Source organism: Lates calcarifer, linkage group LG9 (genome assembly GCF_001640805.2).
Source record: "Lates calcarifer isolate ASB-BC8 linkage group LG9, TLL_Latcal_v3, whole genome shotgun sequence".
NCBI lineage: Eukaryota > Metazoa > Chordata > Actinopteri > Centropomidae > Lates > Lates calcarifer.
Window position 1 is genome coordinate 20,194,876 of NC_066841.1, and position 23,460 is coordinate 20,218,335.

A 23,460-nucleotide genomic window follows, 5' to 3' on the forward strand; every position below is an offset into this window, starting at 1 on the left:
TTCATTTTGCAAAATTAGAATTGAATATGGAAGTGACTCTTGTAACTGTTGACTTTGAAACCTCAGGGTCTCTCCCAAGACACTGCTGACATTTTGCACCAGTGGAGTGTTCCTCAGAACATTGATGGCTGGAGATGCCAGCCTGACAACTGTCACACATGTCATTGTGGTGAGTATGAAGGCTACAAATATACAGGATATTCAAAACATTGTTTTGCTTCCCTCTCTGGATGAAAGTTTCTGATCACACCCAGCAGTGATGTCACTAGGTCCTGGAGTACACTTGTGGAAAGGTGAGAAGTTAAAACACTGGAGGTCAGCAAAAACAAGATTGTCAGGAGGGGTTAAGTTCCTTGTTAAAGCCCTTATCAGCTCCCAGTTTGATGTTTTGAACTCACTGAGCAAACACATTGTGTTGTTGTGTTTTAACGTGATTTAACAGGATGAGGTGCATGAGCGAGATGGCTTGACAGACTTCCTGCTCACTAAGATGCGAGATGTGCTTCAGAAGATCCCCACACTGAAACTGATCCTGTCCAGTGCAGCTCTGGATATAGACCTGTTCCTTCAATACTTTGGCTCCTGCCCTGTTATCCACCGTAAGTCCCACTAACTCTTTCTTCATTAGATGAATGAATGCTGTTACTGCTTTGGAAGTTTGCTCCTGCACCGCCCTACATTTCTCTGCATATTTGTCAGCCTTCTGGCTTTTCTGTGACAGTTGGAATAGGATGCAGAAAATACCTCTAAACTTAACAGAAATGCCTTTTATTGAGATGACAAAGGGTAGGAGGAAAATTAGATGATGATTAGACCAAACTCTATGCTTATTTTCTTGTGTGCTGTAGTTTGCTTGGTGCAAATAACTGGTTGGACTAGTTCAAACTTTTTTTGTTTGTTTGTTTTTTAAGAATATCTACATCTACATTTAACACATGGACAATAGAGCGGTGACAGAAAATACAATGTATACCATAACCACAATTTCCCCCACAATGCCCCCATAACTCAGCCAAATCAGTCATACAAACACTGCTGGAATCACACACGCAGTGGGATACAGCCAGAAGGAGGCTATGACGGCAGGCCTTTCACTCTGCCTTTAAGTGTGGCCCTTGTGAACTAGAAGAAGCGTCTTCGCCTTTAGATGTGGTCTGATGGCACCTCACAATACCTAGTTCATTTCAAGCTTCTTACTCAGCCTTTTTATACTTCCTGTTTGCTTCATCCAGAGTATGATGGGGCCTGCTGCATAAGAAAAACTATATCAGTGACCAGTGATTGTTTTTCTTATGGTCTTTTGGCTGTGGACATAGAGGCGAAAAAGCCAAGTATTTTTAATTGCATTTTCTTCAATCATGTTTAGTTCCACTCATGCATACGCATACTGATGGAATTTCTGAGTCAGCCCAACTCATCCTGAAATATCAGGACTGAACACAGAGTAAAAACAGCCAAGGGTTTAAACAACACAGGTAAATGAAGTGACGTGACACTATCCAGAAATTGCAAATATTGCATACATACCGTTTACCATAAATGAACACAAATATGTTGATAAATACTAGAGTGAGAGTATCTGAACAGGGTGTATCCTGCCTCTTGCCCAGTGCTAGCTGGGATTGGCTCCAACCCCTGGGACTCTCAGGATAAGGATAAGCTGTATAGATAATGGATGATAAAGTGAGAGTGTTACATCTAGAACACATCACTTCAGGAACAGTTAAAGCCAAATTAGAAAATTAGGTGTTATTAACTGAAACAGTGCAAGCTCACTTTGTCCCCAGGTGTGAGGGAGATCTATGCATGTGAAATGGGGTGTTAATAATTTACTATTAATAAATTAAGAGGTTTTTTTGTCTTTAGTCAAAGGAAGACAGTTTGAAGTGCAGGAACTCTTTCTGGAGGACATTCTACGGCTGACGGGCTTTAACAATAAGGACATGAAGAAATACAAGGAAGAGACACAGAGAAGTATGAGGCTTTTATTCATCAGTCCACTGACATGAGTCCATTAGTCCTTTGACAGTGAAGAAATGTTTTCATCTCATTTTTGTGTATGACATGTTGTTTTTGTCAGAGGAGAAGAAGCAGAAACGTTTGACAGAGTGGTGTAAGGCAGTGGAGAACAGTTGTGTTGAGGAGACACAGAGAAACACTGTTTCTGTCCAAGGCCTCCTCCAGGACAGCAGCTCCCTGGACAGAGGAGACAGCGCTTTCATCAAGCCAGTAAACCAACACACACACCCACACACACACATACACTCTAAGCACTGCTACGGTTGTAGTTATAAGATGACACTTTCACGACTCACCGCTTTGGTGTCTGGTATATCACCACTGCCTGTTCTTTTAAGTTTTTTTAGTATTTACATGTTACAGTGCATGTATGATAATATAAAGTGCAGCAGGAAACCCTGGTTGTGTTCAAGTCACTCTTTAAGTCACCATATATGCCACACACAGGGCACTGTATTAACTGTGTGTCACTTTATTTGAGTGTGAGTGTGAAATGTATGCTCTATGTAATTCCATGGTGCAATGAAACAGAGAAATTACAGACATGCAACACTGCACACACTACATTATGATGATCAGTAAGTAACCAAAACCTTAGTTTACTGTTGACAGTAAGCTAAGACATCCTATATTAGAGACCCTATAATAGAGGGTCTGTAATACAGGGAGAAGTGAATGAGTGAATGATGGTGAGATTTCAGACACTTCCCCGTCTTCCACTTCAGTGTGTGAAACAGACAGCTCACTATTACTTCACACACAGATTTTCAATTAATAAAAAAGGAGTAGTCACAGTATCTGTTCTGTTTTACAGCCACATTTTGGAAAAACACTTTTTTTTGCTCTTTGGGCTATCCCTCACTCCTGAAACATGAGCACACTGACAGTGTGTGATTTTGTGTCACAGAATGAGAATGGCTCCGAACAGCTGGAGCCATGGCTGCTGAAGGAGATGGACTCCTGCATTACCAACGTTTTCCTCAGTGAAGACCAGGATGCTTTTATTCAGCTCTTCAACCTCATCCTCTATGAAAATGTTAATGGTATGACTCTCAGGACTGATTTGTGTTTTCTCTCACCTTTGTGGAATCATTCCATGTTTTCTTATATACAATTTAGTAGATCTAGACATTATTAGAATGGAAATAATTTTGTTCATGGTACTAAGGTGTTAAAAATTCCATTGATGTACATACATGCGATACTGGATATCTATGATTTCTGTGACCAATGTGATGATGTGCCTTTATTTGTCAGATGTATTATTCTGTAGATTAGACATTCCCATTTGTAACTGTAACATTACTGTATTATGACTTTACTATATAGATACACCATATACACCATAACATTATGACCCCTGGTGGATGAAGTGAATAACATTGATCATCTTTGTTATAACACAATGTTCTCCTGAGGAACCTTTGGTCCTGACATTCATCTGGATGTTACTTTGTCACGTACCACCCACCTAAATATTGTCACAGACCAAGCACACACCCCACCAATGGAAACAACACTTTTAACAAGATGATAAATATTATTCACTTCAGCTGTCAGTGGTTTTAATGCTATGGCTGATCAGTGTAGATACAATATAAAATTATATATATCACAGTAGATGATTTTATCCACGTTGCCCACTGCTAACTACAGGTACTGTGGAACTCCTCATAAAACCATAACTTGTTTTTCACAGTTGTCTTTTGCACAGACTAAACAAATGAGATACATCTTGTTTATTAATGAGCCTTAGACGTATTGGAAGATATATTTTTAACTTTGTACAGAGCCGGGGTAGTTAAGCTAATCTTCTCCGGGCTCCAGCTTCATATCTACTGTTCAGAATTCTTTCCAAACAGGTCCCTTTAACAACTGGTATTTTAGTGATGGCCTTGTGTGATTCTAAACATAAAATCAGGTGTAGAAAATGAATGGAATGGAAGAATATGAAGCCTCTAACTGTTTCCTCATATTTGTATATTTGTATTTTTGTATGTAGTGGACTACATGCACAGTGAGACAGGGGCCACGGCTCTGATGGTGGCAGCAGGTCGAGGATTTCTCACACAGATGGAGCAGCTGCTTAATATGGGGGCCGACATCAACATGAAGGCTTCTAATGGATGGTAGGACATCCATCGTTTTATTTTATTTTTAAGTCACATTGTGATCTTTTATGACTGAATGAAGTTACTATGATTCATTACTGTTTCAGTTAGTTTTCCTTTCAATGTCTATAGAAATGTTGAGGGCATATAAAGGCTTTGTGAAACTTGAACCTAATGTTCAGTTAGTTTGGATTGAGTTTGGATTTCCCTCCCAACATCTTTACAATGCATTGATGCAGTTGTACAAACTATTTTTCCACCTCGAAACCTGTACTTACTACAGCATTCTTCTTCTTGTTTATTATTTTTTTTTTTTGATTTTTGATTTTCCTTCAAGCTGCAGGACACCTGAATGCTTTAAGCAAAATTTTTCTCATCTCATTCCAGGACAGCCTTAGACTTTGCCAAACATTTCCAGCAGACAGAAGCCATGGATCTACTCAAATCCTCCATGTGAGTGTAATGTTGACCTCAGAAAGGATGATATCTATCTGTTCTTAGGCTGTGTTATTACATATTTATTTGGTAGCTCCTGTGTCTGGAATTTTCAGTGAAGAGCATCCTTCTCTCTTAAATTTTGAGTTTGTTTTTCCTTCATGCACAGTGGTTGTTACATAGAAATTGTTATTATTAAGAAAATTTAGATTGGGGTTGCATCAATTAACTACACATAAGGTAAAGACTCATTGAGATGTAAATATGGAGGTAGAATTCCATTCATGTCCATTCCTGTTCCTGTGCAGTCCTTTGAGAGAGGTGAGCAGCCTGGATGAATTCGCTCTGGTGAAGTCCAGCAATGCAGAGCTGAGCACTGAAGAGCAGGAGCTGCTCGCACTGTACCACCACAGCTTTGATGATGAGTTTGTGGACCTGAACCTCATCATGGATCTGCTGCACAACATCTGCTCCACCACCTGTGACGGTGAGCCTCAGCACTCAACCTGACAATGTAGCAGCTTTTTGAGCAGTGTTTTTCATTGCTACAACAGAAGATTCACACTACCAAGTCACCCCATTGCTTAGTGGACATTTCTTTTAGTCACAGGCAGATTTCACAGCATATGGATGATATGTCAGGATTATTAGAATGTCAGCTTTTATCTGTTGGTCCTCAGGTGCTGTCCTGATTTTTCTTCCTGGGTACGATGAGATAGTGTCACTCAGGGACCGCATCCTGTACGACGATAAGAGATTCTCCACCCAATCTGACAGGTAAAATGTAAACTATATGTAAGAAGAATGGATGACTTTTGATCCTCATGCAATATCTATAATACTGTATGTTTTTAGTACATCGAGCATTCAAGCAAGAGTAGGTTATGTTCATTTAAAATCTTGGAAGTTTATCAACATCTGTAACTTACATATACTGCTTTTTAATGGCATATGTCAGCCTTGAAATAGACTAATGATCTGTCCAGGTTATACTCCTCCTCTTACCCACTGTGAGCAGGGATTGGCTCCAGCAACCCACAGCCCTTAAAAATAAGCAGTATAGATAATGGATCGACATATACATATATTAAATATCTTCAGATGTAGATGTGTATAATTTTAATCATTAGCAGTTGGTGTCAGCATGTCAATCAGTTGGGTTGAGCATAGTGTGGCAGAGCAGGATGTTGTGTAGTGTCTCTGACAGATGTGTGCTGTCCCTCAGGTTCCAGGTGTTCACTCTACATTCAGACATGCAGACTCTGGATCAGAAGAAAGCCATGAAGACCTCTCCACTTGGTATCAGGAAGATTGTGAGTCTCTGATGACACCGTTATTAATCATGACTTTCAGCAAAGCTTTACCTGGGCCGTAGATGATACGGGGTTTGCCAAGTTAATGAAGAACACCAGCAGCACACATCACAACACATCCCAACTGGTTAACTGTCCTTCTCCCAACATCAGTGTATCAACTTTTAAGCATTTAATCACATTAACTCTGCTGAGCAGCAGATTCCAGCCTCTGTACCCAGACTGCCACTTCTGTCTGTGTGATAGATCTTATATGTGTAGTGACAAATCATAGTCTCTCTGTTCATCTGTGTATTTTGTCTATGTGTGTGATCTGCTACACTTTACCATTCATCAATAATGTGGTTTTCCCTTTGAATAGGATTTTACAGGAAATTTGAAAGAAATGTGGTCACTGTCAAACTAGATTATAACTGGGCATTTTTCCTTTCAGATTCTTTCTACTAACATTGCTGAGACGAGCATCACCATCAATGATGTGGTCTTTGTCATTGATTCAGGAAAGGTCAAAGAGGTACAGTCACTGCTGAAGAGTCAGTTTTACAATGCAAATGTAACAAATGTGGTAATAATAGTGGTATTAATTTATTGAATGTTTTTTCCTGTTGTAGAAGTCCTTTGATACCCTCAGTCATGTATCCATGTTAAAGACGGTTTGGATTTCAAAAGCCAGCGCTCTGCAAAGGAAGGGAAGGTAACATAAACAATGTGCCAGCCCTGATTTTTTTCTAATCTTCTTTATGCTTGCAAGTAAATGTAAAAGCCTCTGTTGCTGTTAGTCAGCAACCAACTGATATAATTCTAAGTTTGAATCAAGAAGCCACTGCATGTGTAACATGTCCACAGAGCTGGACGCTGCAGACCAGGGATTTGCTTCCACCTCTTCAGTCGACTCAGGTTTAGCAACATGTTGGAATTCCAGGTTCCACAGCTGCTACGGATGCCACTACAGGTAGAGACACACACACACACTCAGATACATTTCAACTTTCACCAAACATCAAACATAAACATTAACTGTACAGGTTCACACAGGATGATGATAAATCATCATATTTTTTGCACTACTGTAGTTACAAAGACATGATCTGGGACTGGTTTAAACACCACAATCATAGTGATTGTGATCAAGTCATGTGAACTTAATACAATGAAAATGTGAAAAGATGTGTTTTGTAACTTACAAATTAAGTAACAGGTCTACAAACACTGAGTTACACGTGGCTTTCTATACACACAACCTGGTACATGAGGAAATTTCTGCTTTGGATTGTTTTTGAGACATTTTTAGTTCCTCTCAAGCTGAGAGGAAGGTCTCCTCTCCCTTGAAGATATTTTCCTAACTCACAGCCTTTCCACAACATTGCTACATGCACTGCTTAGTGTTACTTTTTTTGCAACTTCTTGGTACAGCAGTATTGTTTGAAATACTGATCTTAGTGATCAACAGTGGATCAGTGGATTATGTAGCTGGAGTGGTTGAGAAGAGAGCACAGATGTTTGGTGATTTTCTCCATATCATTTTCAGTGGTGTGTTCCTTAATATAAACATGAACTGAAAAATAAATGATTGATCATTGAGGAAATGTGTAGATAATGACAAGAACAGCAGTAACAACAACATCATTGATTTGGACAGTTTTGTTGACGTCATCTTGCATCACCTATTCTGGTGAATGGAAACTGATTATTGGGCAATATTAAGTAGTTAAGTAGATGTAACTCTGTAGTGATGTCCACTTGACTTGTTTGTCCCCCATCTCTTACACTGGAATTACATCAGAAAAGATCTTTTCACAGCCAACACGGACAGGAAGATTGATTACAGTGACCAAAAACTGTTTCAATGTACTATTTCAACATACAGCAGACTTCGTAATAGCCCATGATAGTGACAGTGTGTTACGCTGTGTGTTTAAGGAACTGTGTCTGCAAACCAAACTGCTAGCTCCCTCCTCCTGTCCAGTGGCTGAGTTCTTGTCCAAAGCTCCACAGCCTCCTCCTGCACATGCTATCAGGAATGCTGTGCACATGCTTAAGGTAACAACTATTTACAAATCATACTGCAATACCTCACTTAATGCTGATCTCTGACACAAGCCACTACATATACACCCACCCACATATCCACATACATTATTCCAGCATTAAGCCACCTTTCTCTCTCTCAGACAATAGATGCTATGGATCAGTATGAAGACCTGACTGATTTGGGCTACCACCTGGCTGATCTACCTGTGGAGCCCCACCTGGGCAAGATGGTGCTGTGTGCCGTGGTGCTCAAGTGCCTGGACCCCATTCTAACCATTGCCTGTACACTGGCCTATCGTGATCCCTTTATCCTTCCCGCCCAGGGCTCTCAGAAAAGAGCTGCTCTACACTGCCGCAAACGTTTCACATCCAACACCTTCAGTGACCACATGGCCCTGCTGAGAGCCTTCCAGGTAGGTGTGGCTGGGATAAACTTAGTGTTTTGGGGTGATTATGGGAAGTGAGTCACAAAGTGAAGAGTTAGGGAGGAGGAGAAAACATATTTCTATCTATGAGAATAATGTGTCCAACTTTTCTCAAATCTTTGCTTCACCCTGTGAAATGCACACTAGTTTTACCTCTTAAGGTCTCTAAAAGCTGTTATAATAGAATGATTGATAGGAGAATATTGTTTAGTTGAATTGCTTACGTATGTGAAGTGTGAGCTCGCACCTTGACAGCTGCATAAAGATAGTAAGGGTTTATGTTATGAGCAGGTTAACTTCCACCATAACAATATGGACAAATGAAAGACTGGATCTTTCCTACCATTTGAGGGCATGTTTTTTTAACCACTTATGGTAAAACCCTGACAAGGAAAGTAGCCAGCAATGGAGGGATTAAGGTCTTGCACACTGTAAAACTGATTGTAAAATTGTTTTCTTAACAGAATCCCCCCACCCCCACCCCCCTTAAGGGGGAACGAATCACAGTTATGTATCCAGGCGTTCTAGAAACACGAATACCGTCCCCTCACTTCATCAAGATCAAGCAATCTGAAAGTCTGTCGACATGATAGAAAATGTTACTGTCATGTCAAAAAATACAACTGTACTACTAACAGATTTAAAGAGAAAATGTTATACATCAATACCAGTATTGTTTAGTGTTTTTTAGGGAGCACTAAATTACTGCTCTGTTCCTGCTCATAGCCATCTAACAGTGATAGCCATCCCTTTTTATGATCTGTGTAGCGTATTATATTGTCTTTTTGTGGGGCAGTCCCCGAAAGTCGATGATTTGAGAAGAGTGAGTCCACTCACTGTCCTTTACTGTTTACACCCCGACCTGTCTCAAAATGACCAAACCACAAAACAATCTGTGATGGAAGTAGAGACAGATGATGGAAACGGAGGGCAGCACAACGGCAAACAGCATGAGGCAGAGCACGTGACTTATTTCTGTTGGCACCTCCCATCTTCTCAGCTCCAGTGCTCACTGTTCATGTATGGAGTTACTCTGGCGACTCTGGCGAGGTATTAACAAATATAATGTGCCTAAAATAATAACACAATTTTTTTTTCCCAACATTCAAAATGGTAGTGGAAAAAGTAAGTGAACCCTTGGAATTAATAGCTGGTTGACCCCCCCCTTGGCAGCAATAACCTCAACCAGGCGCTTCCTGTAGCTGTGGACCGTACCTGCACATCGTTCAGGAGGAATTTTAGCCCATTCTTCCTGGCAGAGCTGCTTTAGCTCTGTCATATTCTTTGGATGTCTCATGTGTATGGCTCTCTTCAAGTCATTCCATAGCATCTCTATTGGATTGAGGTCTGGGCTCTGACTTGGCCACTCCAAAAGGTGGATTTTGTTGTTCTGAAGCCATTCTGTTGTGGAATTGCTCCAGTGTTTTGGATCATTGTCCTGTTACATCACCCAACTTCTACAGAGTTTCAGCTGACATACAGACATTCTCACATTATCCTGAAGAATTTTTTGATACACTTGGGAATTCATCTTCCCCTCAATGACTGCAAGCTGGCCAGGCCCTGATGCAGCAAAGCAGGCCCAAATCATGATGTTTCCTCCACCATACGTTACAGTTGGGATGATGTTTTCATGATGATATGCAGTGTCCTTTTTATGCCAGATGTAGTGCTGCGTGTTCTTTCCAAATAGTTCAATCTTAGTTTCATCAGTCCACTAAACATTTTGCCAATAGCGCTGTGGAGTGTCAATGTGCTCTTTCACAAACTTTAGGCATGCAGCAATGTTCTTTTTAGTAAGCAGCGGCTTCCTTCGTGGTGTCTTGCCATAGACACCCTGCTTGTTCAATGTTTTACGTACTGTAGACTCATGAACACAGATGTTAGCCAGCTCCAATGATGCCTTCAAACCTTTGGCTGTCACTTGGGGTTGTTTACCTTTACCTCATTGATCAGTCTTCTTGTGCTCCAGCTTTATGTAAATCAACAATTCTTGATCGTAGATCCTCTGAAAACTTTTTGGCGAGGCATGGCTCACATAAGCATATTCTTCTTGTGATGAGTAAAGTCAAAAAGTTTGAGTGGTTTTTATCAGTCAAAGTAGTTCTAGTCCACACCTCCAAACTCATTTTCTTAACAAGACTCCAGGTATGCTAACACCTGACTCCAATTAGCTTTTTTTTAATTCAAGGGTTCACATACTTTTTCCACTTGCACTTATGAGGTTTTTATGGTTGCTCTCAATAAAAACATAAAAGATCAGAAATTTTTTTGTGTTATTATTTTAGGCACATTATATTTGTCAATACCCTTGCCTTAGATGAAGATCAGATCACATTTTATGACAAATTAATGCAGAAAACCATGGAATTCCAAACAGTTCACATACTTTTTCCTGCAACTGTATAAGGGACGCTGTAAGAAGTAAAGCAAACGCGCCGGCAGAGAGCCAGTGAGGATTTCATTGGTCAGCATCATAAGTGGAATTCTATTGGTTGATGAATTGTGATAGTGTCATCTCAGGTTAAGTCACAAAAATCCATGTGTGAGAGGAAAAAGTCAGAGAGGAGAAGTTTTGCAAGTGCACAGAAGTAGTTTGAGCGCGAGGAGACATTTGAGTGCAAGCAAATCTGAGCTCGAGCAATGACTTTTTTTGGGGGGGGGGCAACAGGGGAGACACTCAGATGCTAGGATTTCTGTGTACAATGTTATCAACTTTACTTTATCTGACTGTGTGGAGTCTGATGTTTCCACATCACAGATGATAAATAAAGACATTAAAATGTGAGTCTTAGACATAAGATGTTAAATGGCTGATACAGGAGTTTAGTGTGAGGCAGTAGCTCTGCAGCTGAACTGAGCTGAGGTGGAAGGAACAATTTATTTCTCATATTTGTAGGTAAGGTGTAGAAAAGACCTCAGTAATGATGTTTAGTGTTCATCAAAATATACTCAGCCACTGTAAATAGTATTTATTGAGTTGATTTTTCCCATTCCTTTTAAATAGAATACTACTAGTTACTCATATAGTAACTAGTTAGGACAAAAGGGAACAGTGATGTTCTATTTAAAAACATAATATCACTAAATGCATTGTTCCAGATGTGTGACATTTTATCATGGTACAGACATACAGTGGTTTCCCTCTCCCCAGTTAAAAGCATGTTTTCTGTCATATTTTTCCTGTGTGGTGTCAGGCATGGCAGAAGGCCCGCAGTGATGGTTGGGAAAGATCCTTTTGTGAGAAGAACTTCCTGTCCCAGGCCACCATGGACATGATACTGGGCATGAGGACACAGCTGCTGGGACAGCTTCGTGCTATTGGTCAGTTTCACATTCATTTCCTTTGTATACCATTCTCATCCCACCAAGTGTATGTGTAGTACAACCCAGCATAACCAAACTGCTTATGTTTATGGCTTAATAACATTAACAGGAAAGTTGCAACAAAGTCCAACCATTCGTCACAATAATAATCAAAGTCCTGTAGTGTGAAAAACACTTTTGTAATTGTTAGTTTTTGTCAAATGAATGAAGACATAAGACACAAATGAAATTGACACGGCTGGTTTGACCCCCAGGTTTTGTGCGGGCCCGTGGAGGCAGTGACATCCGCGATGTGAATCTGAACTCTGAGAACTGGGCCGTGGTGAAGGCAGCCCTGGTGGCTGGCATGTATCCAAATCTGGTCCATGTCAACCAGGAGACCTCGCTGCTTTCTAGCAACAGGGAGAAGAAGGTCCACTTTCATCCCACTTCTGTCCTGAGCCAGTCTCAGTTAAAGGAGGTATACAAGCAAATAATGTCAAGAATATTTAATTCTGTCTTTACCATGTGGGATCTTAACTCACCTTCTGCTTGCTTAGCAGTACCCAGAGGAGTCTAATTGTTTGTACACAGAGTATGCTTTCAGGCTAGCCAGGTCTAGCAATGACATCAGAAAAATTCATTTAAACAGTTTAGTCTGTCTCATTGGGTTGGTCACTTATCCGGTTCCTTTAGTGAGCCAGTGAGGAGTGAACCATTTGCTCGCATGCATTCCCTTCAAACATGAAGTGGATTTTTTAGTAGTCCCTATACAAGGCCTTGACAGACTAATTAACAACCATTTCCTTAAACATCCCATTAATTTCCATGCAAGAGCTGGTACTGAAATAATGGACAGTTCTCTTATAGAAGTATTAGTAACAAATACAGGCTGGATAACAAAGTTTGAATGACGCTCAGCACTTCCTGGGGAAAGAGCAGTTGTCTAATAAAATACTTCCAGGAAGCAAAAGGATTGTTCGCATTAAACAGCTGAAAGGCTTTTCATGTGGAACAGGTGGAGGAGGTGTTGAGTTGACAGCAGAATCAAAGGCCAACATCATCATATGAATGTAAAACTGAGCAAATCAGGACATAGTCGTAATTGCTTAGATATAAAACTGTTTTTCTTTCTGTCTATTGTCATTTCCACACATATGTATGACATAGGTACACAGAAACAAAATGTCCCATGGATGTCAGTGCAACATAGAACAGACATCAAGGATGAGTGCAAAACTGTAAACCGGTGAAAAAATGAAAAAAAAATGTAGACCAAACAAAAACCTTAAGATAAAAATTAACCTCTAAACACACCACATAGTCTAAGAATGAGCACTCTTACATTAGCAGCAACAACTTGGATGTGAACAAGGTCCGGTCTGTTTTTCTCCTCCTGTCGCAAATTTAACATGTTAGTGGAAGCTAGCTGCTGTAATAAAGCAATTTCCTGTCAAGGATCAATAAAGTACTATTCTATTCTATTCTATCAGAGGTTATTTATCAGGTAAAAGAGAAACACTGTGCAAATGAAAGCGTTTTAATTGTGTGACTGTGTTTTTGCTGTTTTAGAACAACCCAGCCAAATCAGCCCAGTCCCTTCCCACAGACTGGTTGATCTACGATGAGATGAGCCGAGGCCACAGAATGGCCAGTGTCCGCTGCTGCTCCATGGTTACTCCCATCACTGTGGCCATATTTGGAGGTTGTGCCAGGCTGTCCACCTCTGCCCTGCAGGAACCTATTCTACAGAAAGAAACTGGTGAAGAAGTTAAAAAAAATTAATTGAATGAATGAATGTACGCCACACTAGTCATCAGTGATATTTTTGTACACTGAAAAGTATGTGTACATCTCACACCATGCTAGGAACATCAGCTAAATATGGTCGGTCTGTCCAAGGTAAATGGACTGCACTTGTTGTGCTTTTCTAGTCATATCGACCACTCAAAGTGCTTCAAGCTACACACACCTTCATACAGCGGTTGTTCTAAACATACAAAGTAACACATTCATCCATATTCACACACATCAGGGGCAAATCAGGGTTCAGTATCTTGCCCAAGGACACTTCAGCATGCGGACTGGAGGAGCTGGGAATTGAACCACCGACCTTCTGATTGATGGGTGACCACTCTACCTCCTGAGCCACAGCTGCTCCATCTATCTGTCTGTCAGCCTAGAACGACTGTCCACATCAAGATATTTTGACTATTGGCCAGACTTCCATGAATTTAGCATGACTCCTGATGATCCTGACCCCTTGACCCTCAAACCTTTAGCCTAACACTGCTAGACAGTGCACACTGTGCATAATTTGCTGAAAGCTCTCCACCCCAAAGTTCTGAATAGAGATTCTGTCCACAAGTCAACTGGTGCAAGGCACAACCCTGACTGAACACCCACAGAGAACAAGCTTATATTTCTGTCCAATGATGTGTATCTATGAGCACTTGCCAGGGTTGGTTTGCTAGAACCCCTCTGAGGCCAGTCACAGGGAGACATGGCCTTCCCAAATTCCTCCAGTCTTGGCCATTGTTAAACTCACTTGTGACAATGTATTTCATTTGTTTCATTTCTTTGAATTTCTTCAAGGAAATGAACATTCGTAGACACCGAATCCTTTGAATTGAATGGTGTTTTAAACAGCACACTTTCCTGATGAGAGTTGATTTAAAGGCCTTTTGGGCTTCACTCTCTGTCTTTGTGTTCTTTCTTTCAGACAGTCCACTGGATGATATCAGTGACAGTGAGACAGAGGAACTAGCTGAGATGAGAATAGATGACTGGCTCGTCTTCCAGTTGGACAGAGAGGTGAGGGAACACTGTGGTCAACACTGTCCTTTCAACCTTTTGAATTCTAATGGGATTTTCCCTATGATAACATCTGTATCGTGTACTATACTAGTGGTTCCCAACTGTTCAGGCTCATGACCCCTAACAAATCACATCAGTGTCTACTAAAACCCAGCAGTGTAGACATAAATATGTCTCTGACAGAACTGCTGTGAATCTCAGTTCTGAGTTTCCTGGATCTGAGTCTAGCTTTTACACAGCTTGTCCCGGGTTTCTCATAGACAGGACAACCTTTAAATCAGACTTTTTAGTGTATTTTATATGGATGACATTTAGCTGTACCTGACCTTGACCTCAGCAAATACACTAACCCAAACACCTGTGTGGAGATGAGAGGCTGGATTAGCCAAAATGTTGTCACGTTAAACAAGGATAAATTAGAAACTTGATCATCAGTGTGACACTGCTTAAAAGACTCTGTAGGAGTCTCTAGAAACTGTGATGAAACTATAAACCTAGAATTTAGGTTTCAAGGGACTAAGCACACTGATTGATCAGAGCCTAAATTGGCAGAAATACTGGAGAGGGTGAGATTTTTTCCATTCCCCACAACTGTAATGAGGCTGCAGAACCATGCTTAACCTGTACATAATGTCAAGCAATAACAGAATCCATGTTGTGTGTGTGTAATGCAGTTTAGTGTTCAGGTATGTGAATCTTTAAATCTCTTATAATTTGTCCAACATAAACCAGACCAGGCTGAAAATCAATCATTGTGCTCCAGTCTCATTTTTCCCTGTGGAGTTTGCTGCCCTGAGCGGAGAAGCGCCTAATTTAGTTGCATACTGCTGGAACCTTTTTTCCCCCAACAATTTAGGTTTAACATTTGATTCTGGATTTTGTAATCATGATAAGATAGAGTTTAGAATTCTGTGTCATATTTGAGTTATTACCCTTGCTGAAGTCTCCCAGTTCAGCTAACCAGTGTCTCCTGGATGTTCTAGGGGCCCAGCTTAAAATTAATGGAGATTGTAAATTTGTTGTCTCTTACCCCATTCACTTTAGAAAAGTTTACATCTCAACTTAAGATTATCCAAATCAATTGAAATTAACTCACTTGCATTTGCGTTCCTTTTCTTAACTGAAATTATTATTTCTCTTTGTTAATTCTGCCCTGTTGCTCTTACCTGTCTCCATCTTGCCTTTTGGATACTTTATCAAAATCTTTTTTTAACTTAAATACAGTTTTATCTATCTTTCATGTATCTTGTCATCAGGTTGCAGGACAGGTGTTTGAACTGAGGCAGAAGTGGCAAAATTTGTTCATCAAGAGGATCCGTTGTCCCTCAAAGCCCTGGTCTCAACAGGACGAGGCCATCATCCGGACTCTGGTTTCTGTATGTCATATTCTCTTTTCTTCCTCTAAGTTTCACCTTCACAACAGGTAACAACAACAACAACAACAACAACACAACTGCATAAATTGAAGATGTCAAATATAGGGTGAGCAGCTCCAGACAAATTGTCATTCTCTTCCTTGTAACAAAATGTAATTGGCTTTTTTGATTCTACCAGCTTCTACTTGACAAAAGTCTGTCTCGCTGCGACTTGTAGTCAAGTAACAAGTCTATCAAACTATATTCTAATTAACACTAACAGCTCCAAGATGTGATATAAAATCTTCTATATAAATTTTCCGTTTGTACATCTGTAAAGCAGTCCACATGTAAAATGTATGTAATACAACACTGAAGGATCACTGAAGAGAATTTTAGTGGCAAACAGCTATTGGTTAATATTCTGAATCTGCAGTACACAGAATGGTGCAGTCACAGTGTATTTCTGACTCTTATTTATTTCTGACTGAGAATACATCTGAACCATTATCTAAAACTCAAGGTAAGAACCAAATTATGGTTATATACCATGACTTAACTGTTGCACCACGATTAAAACTCTGATCTTTGTTTTCTTTCTAAAGAAGGAGTAACTCAATTTTCTTTCATGTTCTTTCATGTCAAACCATTGTATCTTGTTCACCATCCATCTAGTGAAAATGGAGTAATCATGTTTGGACAAATATGTTACCAGCTGAGTCATTCATTTCATCCATTTGCCTAACTTTGTATAATATTTAATGCACAATGCTACATTGACCTTTGGTTAATGTGTGCTCCTTCAATTTGTGAGCACCCTGGAGTTGCAGTGGGTCATTGGATCTCCTTGTGTTTCTTTACTGTGTGTAGAAGTGGATACGATGTCTCAGGTTCTGTTGTTCACACCTAAATTTACATTATGAGCATCAGAATGCAGGTTAATGACTGGAGATCAAACTTATGTCCCTCAGGTGGTAACAGCAGAGGAGCAGGGAGTAGGCCTGCAGCAGCCCTCAGGGATTGGCCAGCGGCCCCGGCCCATGCCATCAGAAGAGGGTTCCCAGGCTTCTGTGAAGACCTCCAAGAGCAGCCCCCAGCTACCCACCAGCACCACCCCTGACAAGTATAAAGTAGTCTCAAAACATTAACATTGCATACTCATACATTACATTGTGTAATGTATTGTGGTGTCAGATATTGACTCTTTTATCTGCCTGTTTGGCAGTACATAAAAGATTCTTATCAAAGGACAAAAAAAGAGCAAATATCCACATCCTCCTCCTTAAGCCTCTGGTTGTATTCTTACATTCTTCTTAAATTACCTTTATAATCCCAAGGGAAAAAGTAGTGTTACAGCACCATTTCACATAAATCAGGTACAGTGGCCAGAAAAAGTGGCATGACATGCCTTTCTGCATTAATTGATCACAAAATGTGATCTGATCTTTGAGTCACCAGTAGGGACAAACATGATGTGCGAGTGTGAGTAGCCATAGGATAGTCTCTACTTCCAGTTTGTCTGACTGGGCACTGATGAATATTTTAACTCGTTGAGTTACACTTTGTAACCCTTTCCAGCTTATGCAATGAACAATTCTTTGTCTTAAGTCTTCAAAGATCTTTCTTCAGAATATGAATGTGAATAAAAAACTAAAAATGTTTGAGTGTTTTTTATGAATCAATGTAGCTCTTACCCACACCTCCAGTCTGGTTTAATTGGGTTAACTGCAGGTTTGCTGACTCCTGGACAAGAACAACACAACGATTTGAATCTTACTTATTCATTAATGTAACTTCTATTTTAGACAAATTTACACATGAATGCAAATTCATGATAACTCTAATGGATTTACTTACTATTTCTTGGTAGGTGAGAAACATATACAATTAACAGGTCAAATTATTTACAATAGGTAAAATAGACTAAAACAATTATCAAATAGAACCTAGATTAGAGACCAGATGGGCCAAGATAGACCTACACTGATCAGCCATAACATGACCACTGGTGGATGAAGTGAACAACATCGATTATCTCGTCATAACACAATATTCCGCTGAGGAGCCTTTGGTCCTGACATTCATTTGGACGTTACTTTGTCACGTACCACCCACCTAAATATTGTGACAAACCAAGCACACACCCATCCAAGGGCAACAACACTCCCCAATGTCAGGGGCCTCCCCCAGCAGGATAATGTTCCCACCACACCACAAAAACTGCTACTCAGAAATGTCTACAGGAATACGACAAAGAGCCAAAGCTGTTGACCTGGGACCAAACTCCCCAGATCCCAATCTGATTCAGTACCTGTAGGACCTGCTTAATATTGCATAGGTCCCCCTCATACTGGCAAAACAGTTCTGACCTGGTGGGGCTTGGACATGAGATCTCTGAAGATCTCCTGTAGTGTCTGGCACCGGGACATTGGCAGCAGATCCTTTGGGTCCAGTGGGTTGCGGGATGGGGCCTCCATGGATCTGACTTGTTCTGGATCATCCCACAGATGCTGGGTCAGATTGGGATCTGGGGAGTCTGAGGGCCAGGTCAACACCTGGGGCTTTTTGTTGTGTTCCTGGAGACATTCTGAGCAGTTTTTGTGGTGTGGTGGGAACATTATTCTGCTGGGGGAGGCCCCTGACATTGGGGAGTGTTGTTTCCATTGGAGGGGTGTGTGCTTGGTTTGTGACAAAGTAATGTCCAGATGAATGTCAGGACCAAAGGTTCCTCAGCAGAACATTGTGTTATAACAAGATGATCGATGTCATTCACTTCATCCGCCAGTGGTCATAATGTTATGGCTGATAGGTGTATAATGTCAACTCTAATATGTAGTGAGTATACACTGTACATTAATAGTGATATACTGTAATATGGAGTGTTCATTAGTGCAAGTCAGGTGGATTTTGATTCAGTTGAGCTGTATCTGTAAGGTATCTGTATCCCTCCAGCACTTCCACCTCCTCTCCAAGACTGGAGATGTGAAAGCTGAAAGTCAGATATAAAGAGGAAAGATGAGAGGATGGTCCCCTGCACCACCTGTTCAGACATACAAACTGCAAGCTGTATGTCAGGTAGTCAGTAATCCAAGAGGCTGTAGAAGCATCTGCCTGCACCTCTACAGCCTCTCTCAGCATCAGGAGCTGGATTGTGTTAAAGGCACTGGAGAAATAAAAGAACCATCACCTACACAGTGCTGCTTGCTTTTTCCAGGTGACAGTATTTGTAGCGGGAAGATGATGATACAGCATCAACTCCAACCTGAGAATAGGCAAACTGCTGTGTGTTCAGTGATTTGCTGACATGAGATCTGAGGTGGGCCAAGACTACCCTCTTCAAGACTTGATGATGTGAGATGTGATGGTATAGCTCCTTCCTTTAATTTGAAACATGCAGGAAGTGTCTCAGAGATGCAGAAGCAATTAGAATTAATAAGTGAATGAAAACAGCAACTGCATCAAAATAGGGAGCAGTGGAGCCATGGATATGATGTGACTCTTCATTATACTGAATTTATCAAGACAGCAGGTAAACATGGAGGTAAACATGTGGTTTAATACACCATTAATGCACCATTTTACCACTTCCCCTCAGGTCCTGTAGGATGCCAGCAGCCTCAGGCCTGCTTCAGATGAAAGCCCACAGCAGAGATGAGGCCTCACTAACCACATGTCAGCTCTCTGATGACCCTCAATCCTCTGGTAATTCTTCCTGCTCTGTGACCTTGTTCAGTCCCTCTGACAGCACCTGTCCCTCCTCCTCAGCAAAGGTATTCACTGTCTGCCAAACACTGTTGATTTTTTTTCTCTTACATGATGCTATTGCAGTTTGTTTTGTTTTTAGCCCTACATTCTGCATGTTGGGAGAACATGTTACAGTGATGTCATACTGGCATAGAAAGTGTCCAGTGACAACAGAAGTTGCTTGATTAAATGTAAATTACATAATAATACATTAAGAATGAGCCTCTGTTCAAATGTTAATGCTGATATCAGTTTATTTCATTAACTCAAGAAAGAAACAGAAAAATAGTATCAGTAAATGGGGCATGTGCAAAAATGTGGACTTTGTGCTTAGTAACACCCCTTTAGCCAGCTGTTAAGTATGAGGGTGGGGTTGTGTGGCAGCCAATGGCACAGAAAACACTGCACAGAGAGGAGAGTGGATTCCACAAAACATCTAGAGGCTGCACAGTTCTCATGTCTTATCACTGCACACTTGAGTTTTTAAGTTCATTAAATAAAAGAAACAGTCACTGCAAAAAATAACTGATGTATGCTACTGTAAAGGTCATTTGAGATCGTCTTTGGAGCCTTCAGTGTTTGAATTAACATATACACCAATCAGCCACAACATTAAAACCACTGACAAGTGAAGTGAATAACACTGATCATCTCAGTACAATACCATGTTTTGCTGGGAAACTTTGAGCCCAGACATTCATCTGGATGTTACTTTGACATGTACCACCCACACAATGACCTACACAATATTAGACAGGTCCAACAGATGCTGGATTAGATTGGGATCTAGGGAGTTCAGAGGCCAGGTCAACACCTTGGGGTCTTTGTCGCGTTCCTCAAGATATTTCTGAGAAGCGTTTGTGGTGTGGTGGGAGAATTGTCCTGCTGGCGGAGGCCCCTGCCATTGGGGAGTGCTGTTGCCATGGAGGTCTACAACAATGTTTAGGTGGGTGATACATGTCAAAGTAACATCCAGATGAATGTCAGGACCCAAGGTTTCCCAGCAGAACATTGTATTGTGATGAAATGGTCAATGTTATTCACTTGCACTGTTAGTGGTTTTAATGTTGTGGCTGATCGGTGCACAATTTTACTAGTTACTGTCTCATCTACAAGTAAGAAAAAGGAAGTTCAATAACAGGATGTATTTGTCAGTTTAGTTATGTCATTTTCCTTCCCTTGTTCCCAGCAGGTTTCAAAGTCAGTGCCCCCTCAGCTGGCCTTTTCATCAGTCCGGTACTTCATTATGAAGAGCAGCAACGTCAGGAACATAGAGATTTCTCAGCAGAAAGGTATCTGGTCGACCACACCAAGCAATGAGACCAAACTCACCAAGGCCTTCCTGGAGAATAACCTCATCATCCTTGTCTTCTCTGTTCAGGGCTCTGGACACTTCCAGGTAACTCACAGATTCTCTAATAACTGCACTATTCTACATGTAATCTATGACCATAACTTGTACCAAATGGGCCAGAGTCTGTGACAGTGCAATATAAAAAAGGATGTTAAAAAAAAGATTTATTTTGTCTTTCACAGGGTTATGCTCGCATGACATCAGTCATCAGTCAGGAGAGCTGCCAGGACTGGGGATTCATGGGACTGGGAGGGGTTTTCAGTGTGGAGTGGATCCACAAGGAGAGTCTTCCCTTCCAGATGACCCAACACATCCTCAATCCATGGAACGACAACAAGAAGGTCCAGATCAGCAGGGACGGACAGGTGAGAAGACAGCTGAGTCTGCTACATATGAGTTGAGCTCTGAATGTTTGGTGTTTTCTTTACCTTGACATTCTCTTTGCCGATCTGTATGGTATTTTGGTGGCCAATGCTGAGCACACAGTGTACAGGTACAAACGGGTGGAAGGTTCATTCAAATACGGCAGTAATACTGAGAAATGTAAAACGTTACAGATTTCTCAGAAACTCATCTGTTTCTGGAGCAGCGTAAGTCAGCTGCCCACCTGATGATTTTATCAGCCAGAACAAACAGAATACTTGCTTAAAATGTATAGAAACTATTTTGAATAATCACTTTCCATCTTGGATGAGTTTAAATGCTCTATATGTACAGTGCCTCGAGATAACTTCTGTTGTGAATTGGCGCTATATAAATAAAATTTGACTTGACTTGACTTGACTAAATCAGAACCAGAAACAACATTATTAAACAACAAATGTCAGTAAATCAGTCGCATTGATCTATAAATTAATTTGAGTTATTCTTACAGTATCTCTTGTTCACAGCTGATTGTGGAAGTGCTGCACCAGAGCACAGTGATGTTACACTCACTGTTTATTGTGTTTACCTTCATTAAATCACAAGTTAGTGACACCAGTCTGCCACAAGATAAGCACACACACCTCATCACACATCAGATGGGTCCGTTATAACTCACTATGCAGGAGGTAGCTGATAAGATAAGATGGACTTTATTTATCCCACTTGTGGGAAATGTATATGTTACAGCAGCAAGAAACAAGAGTGACAAAAATAGAAAAAGACAAGATAAAAATATGATATAATATAAAAAAAGGCACAGAAGGGTAAAAAAAATTAAAGTGCAGCAATCAGCATTAAAAAACTCTGTAATAAACATAAATGTGCAGTTTGTAATTACTGGGGTTCATTAATTCTGTTTATCACAGTCTCCTTCCTTTGCAGTTTTTCAGCATTTCATGTTTCATTCTTGAAATGTGTGACATTGTATGCAATCATGTCAATGATGTCAGCGATCATATATGCATTGTATATATACAGATCAGCCTCAACATTAAAACAGGTAGCTGGTTATGTTGTGGTTGATGCATTTTGTTTTCTTCAGTGAGAGTGATACACCGATCAGCCATAACATCATGACCACTGACACATGAAGTGAATTACTTTGACACATACCACCCACCTAAACATTATTGTAGACCAAGCACAGCCCCCCATGACAACAGCACTCCCAATGGCAGGGTCCTCCCCCAGCAGGACAGTCCTCCCACCACACCACAAAAACTGCTCAGAAATGTCTTGGGGAACATGACAAAGAGCCCAAGGAGTTGACTTGGCCTCCAAACTCCCCACATAACAATCTCAGGGGTGGTGGGAGCATTTTCCTGCTGGGGAAGGCCCCTGCCATTGGGGAGTGTCATTGTCATGGGGGTGTGTGCTTGGTCTACAATAATGTTTAGGTGGGTGGTATATGTCAAAGTAACATCCAGATCAATGAAGGTTTCCCAGCAGAACATTGTGTTGTAACACGATGATCAATGTAATTCACTTCACCTGTCAGTGGTCATAATGTTATGGCCTAATTGGTGTGTCTTTGCCAGTAAGTGATGCACTTTCTTTGCTCTTGGATGACACTTTGTGAGTTACTTTCATGTTGACCAGTGTAATAACTGCATTTGAAAGGTTTTCCCAACTCTTTTTTTTGTCTCATGTAGGAATTAGAGCCCCAGGCAGGAAGCCAGCTACTTTTACTGTGGGGGAGAAACTCTGGGAATCAGGTTCAGTAAGAGCTATCATCAGGACATGTCTGCACACACTCACCAATTTTTGTTGTCACTCCACTAATTCTGGTTCAAACTCCAGGCATATATTATATATTGATGGTCAATCATGGGATAGACCGTTTGACATGTACGTGCTTTATTTCTCTTTAGTCTGTTTAACAGTCCAACACACTACACTGCACTACCAGTGATGGCAGGACAATCAGACCGGTTCATCTGAATGCAAAAGTTCAAGTCTCATCTTCTCCTGTTTACTCTCACCTTATGTAAGTCTGTTCAAAGGAGGAAGTTCATATTCATTTTGTATTCCTTGTGTTCAGAATGGCACTCGTGTTCTTAAGCACTATGTTATCCAGAAAAATGTTTATGGCTCTGTGGACGTTCTCAACAGGATTAAAACAAA

General features: G+C 40.7%; 1 protein-coding gene across 3 annotated transcripts in view; it reads left to right on the forward strand.

The window, feature by feature from the left end:
- Positions 1–23,460, forward strand: part of LOC108877698 (3'-5' RNA helicase YTHDC2) — a 28,840-nt gene extending 5,380 nt beyond the window's left edge. Inside the window, exons 7-32 of one of the 3 annotated variants that reach the window (XM_018667807.2) lie at positions 67–169; positions 443–599; positions 1,867–1,974; positions 2,081–2,229; positions 2,927–3,062; positions 4,022–4,148; positions 4,518–4,583; positions 4,874–5,052; positions 5,246–5,342; positions 5,791–5,878; positions 6,312–6,392; positions 6,490–6,572; positions 6,725–6,830; positions 7,799–7,918; positions 8,050–8,322; positions 11,532–11,658; positions 11,916–12,121; positions 13,213–13,402; positions 14,363–14,454; positions 15,714–15,833; positions 16,784–16,935; positions 19,408–19,582; positions 20,746–20,955; positions 21,093–21,275; positions 22,989–23,056; positions 23,208–23,460. In XM_018667807.2, coding sequence (XP_018523323.1) covers positions 67–169; positions 443–599; positions 1,867–1,974; positions 2,081–2,229; positions 2,927–3,062; positions 4,022–4,148; positions 4,518–4,583; positions 4,874–5,052; positions 5,246–5,342; positions 5,791–5,878; positions 6,312–6,392; positions 6,490–6,572; positions 6,725–6,830; positions 7,799–7,918; positions 8,050–8,322; positions 11,532–11,658; positions 11,916–12,121; positions 13,213–13,402; positions 14,363–14,454; positions 15,714–15,833; positions 16,784–16,935; positions 19,408–19,582; positions 20,746–20,955; positions 21,093–21,275; positions 22,989–23,056; positions 23,208–23,277 — 3,466 coding nt within the window. In that variant the 3' untranslated portion in view covers positions 23,278–23,460. The remainder of the gene's footprint in view (positions 1–66; positions 170–442; positions 600–1,866; positions 1,975–2,080; positions 2,230–2,926; positions 3,063–4,021; positions 4,149–4,517; positions 4,584–4,873; positions 5,053–5,245; positions 5,343–5,790; positions 5,879–6,311; positions 6,393–6,489; positions 6,573–6,724; positions 6,831–7,798; positions 7,919–8,049; positions 8,323–11,531; positions 11,659–11,915; positions 12,122–13,212; positions 13,403–14,362; positions 14,455–15,713; positions 15,834–16,783; positions 16,936–19,407; positions 19,583–20,745; positions 20,956–21,092; positions 21,276–22,988; positions 23,057–23,207) is intronic. The other 2 variants (XM_018667809.2, XM_018667808.2) reach the window with 2 other exon arrangements.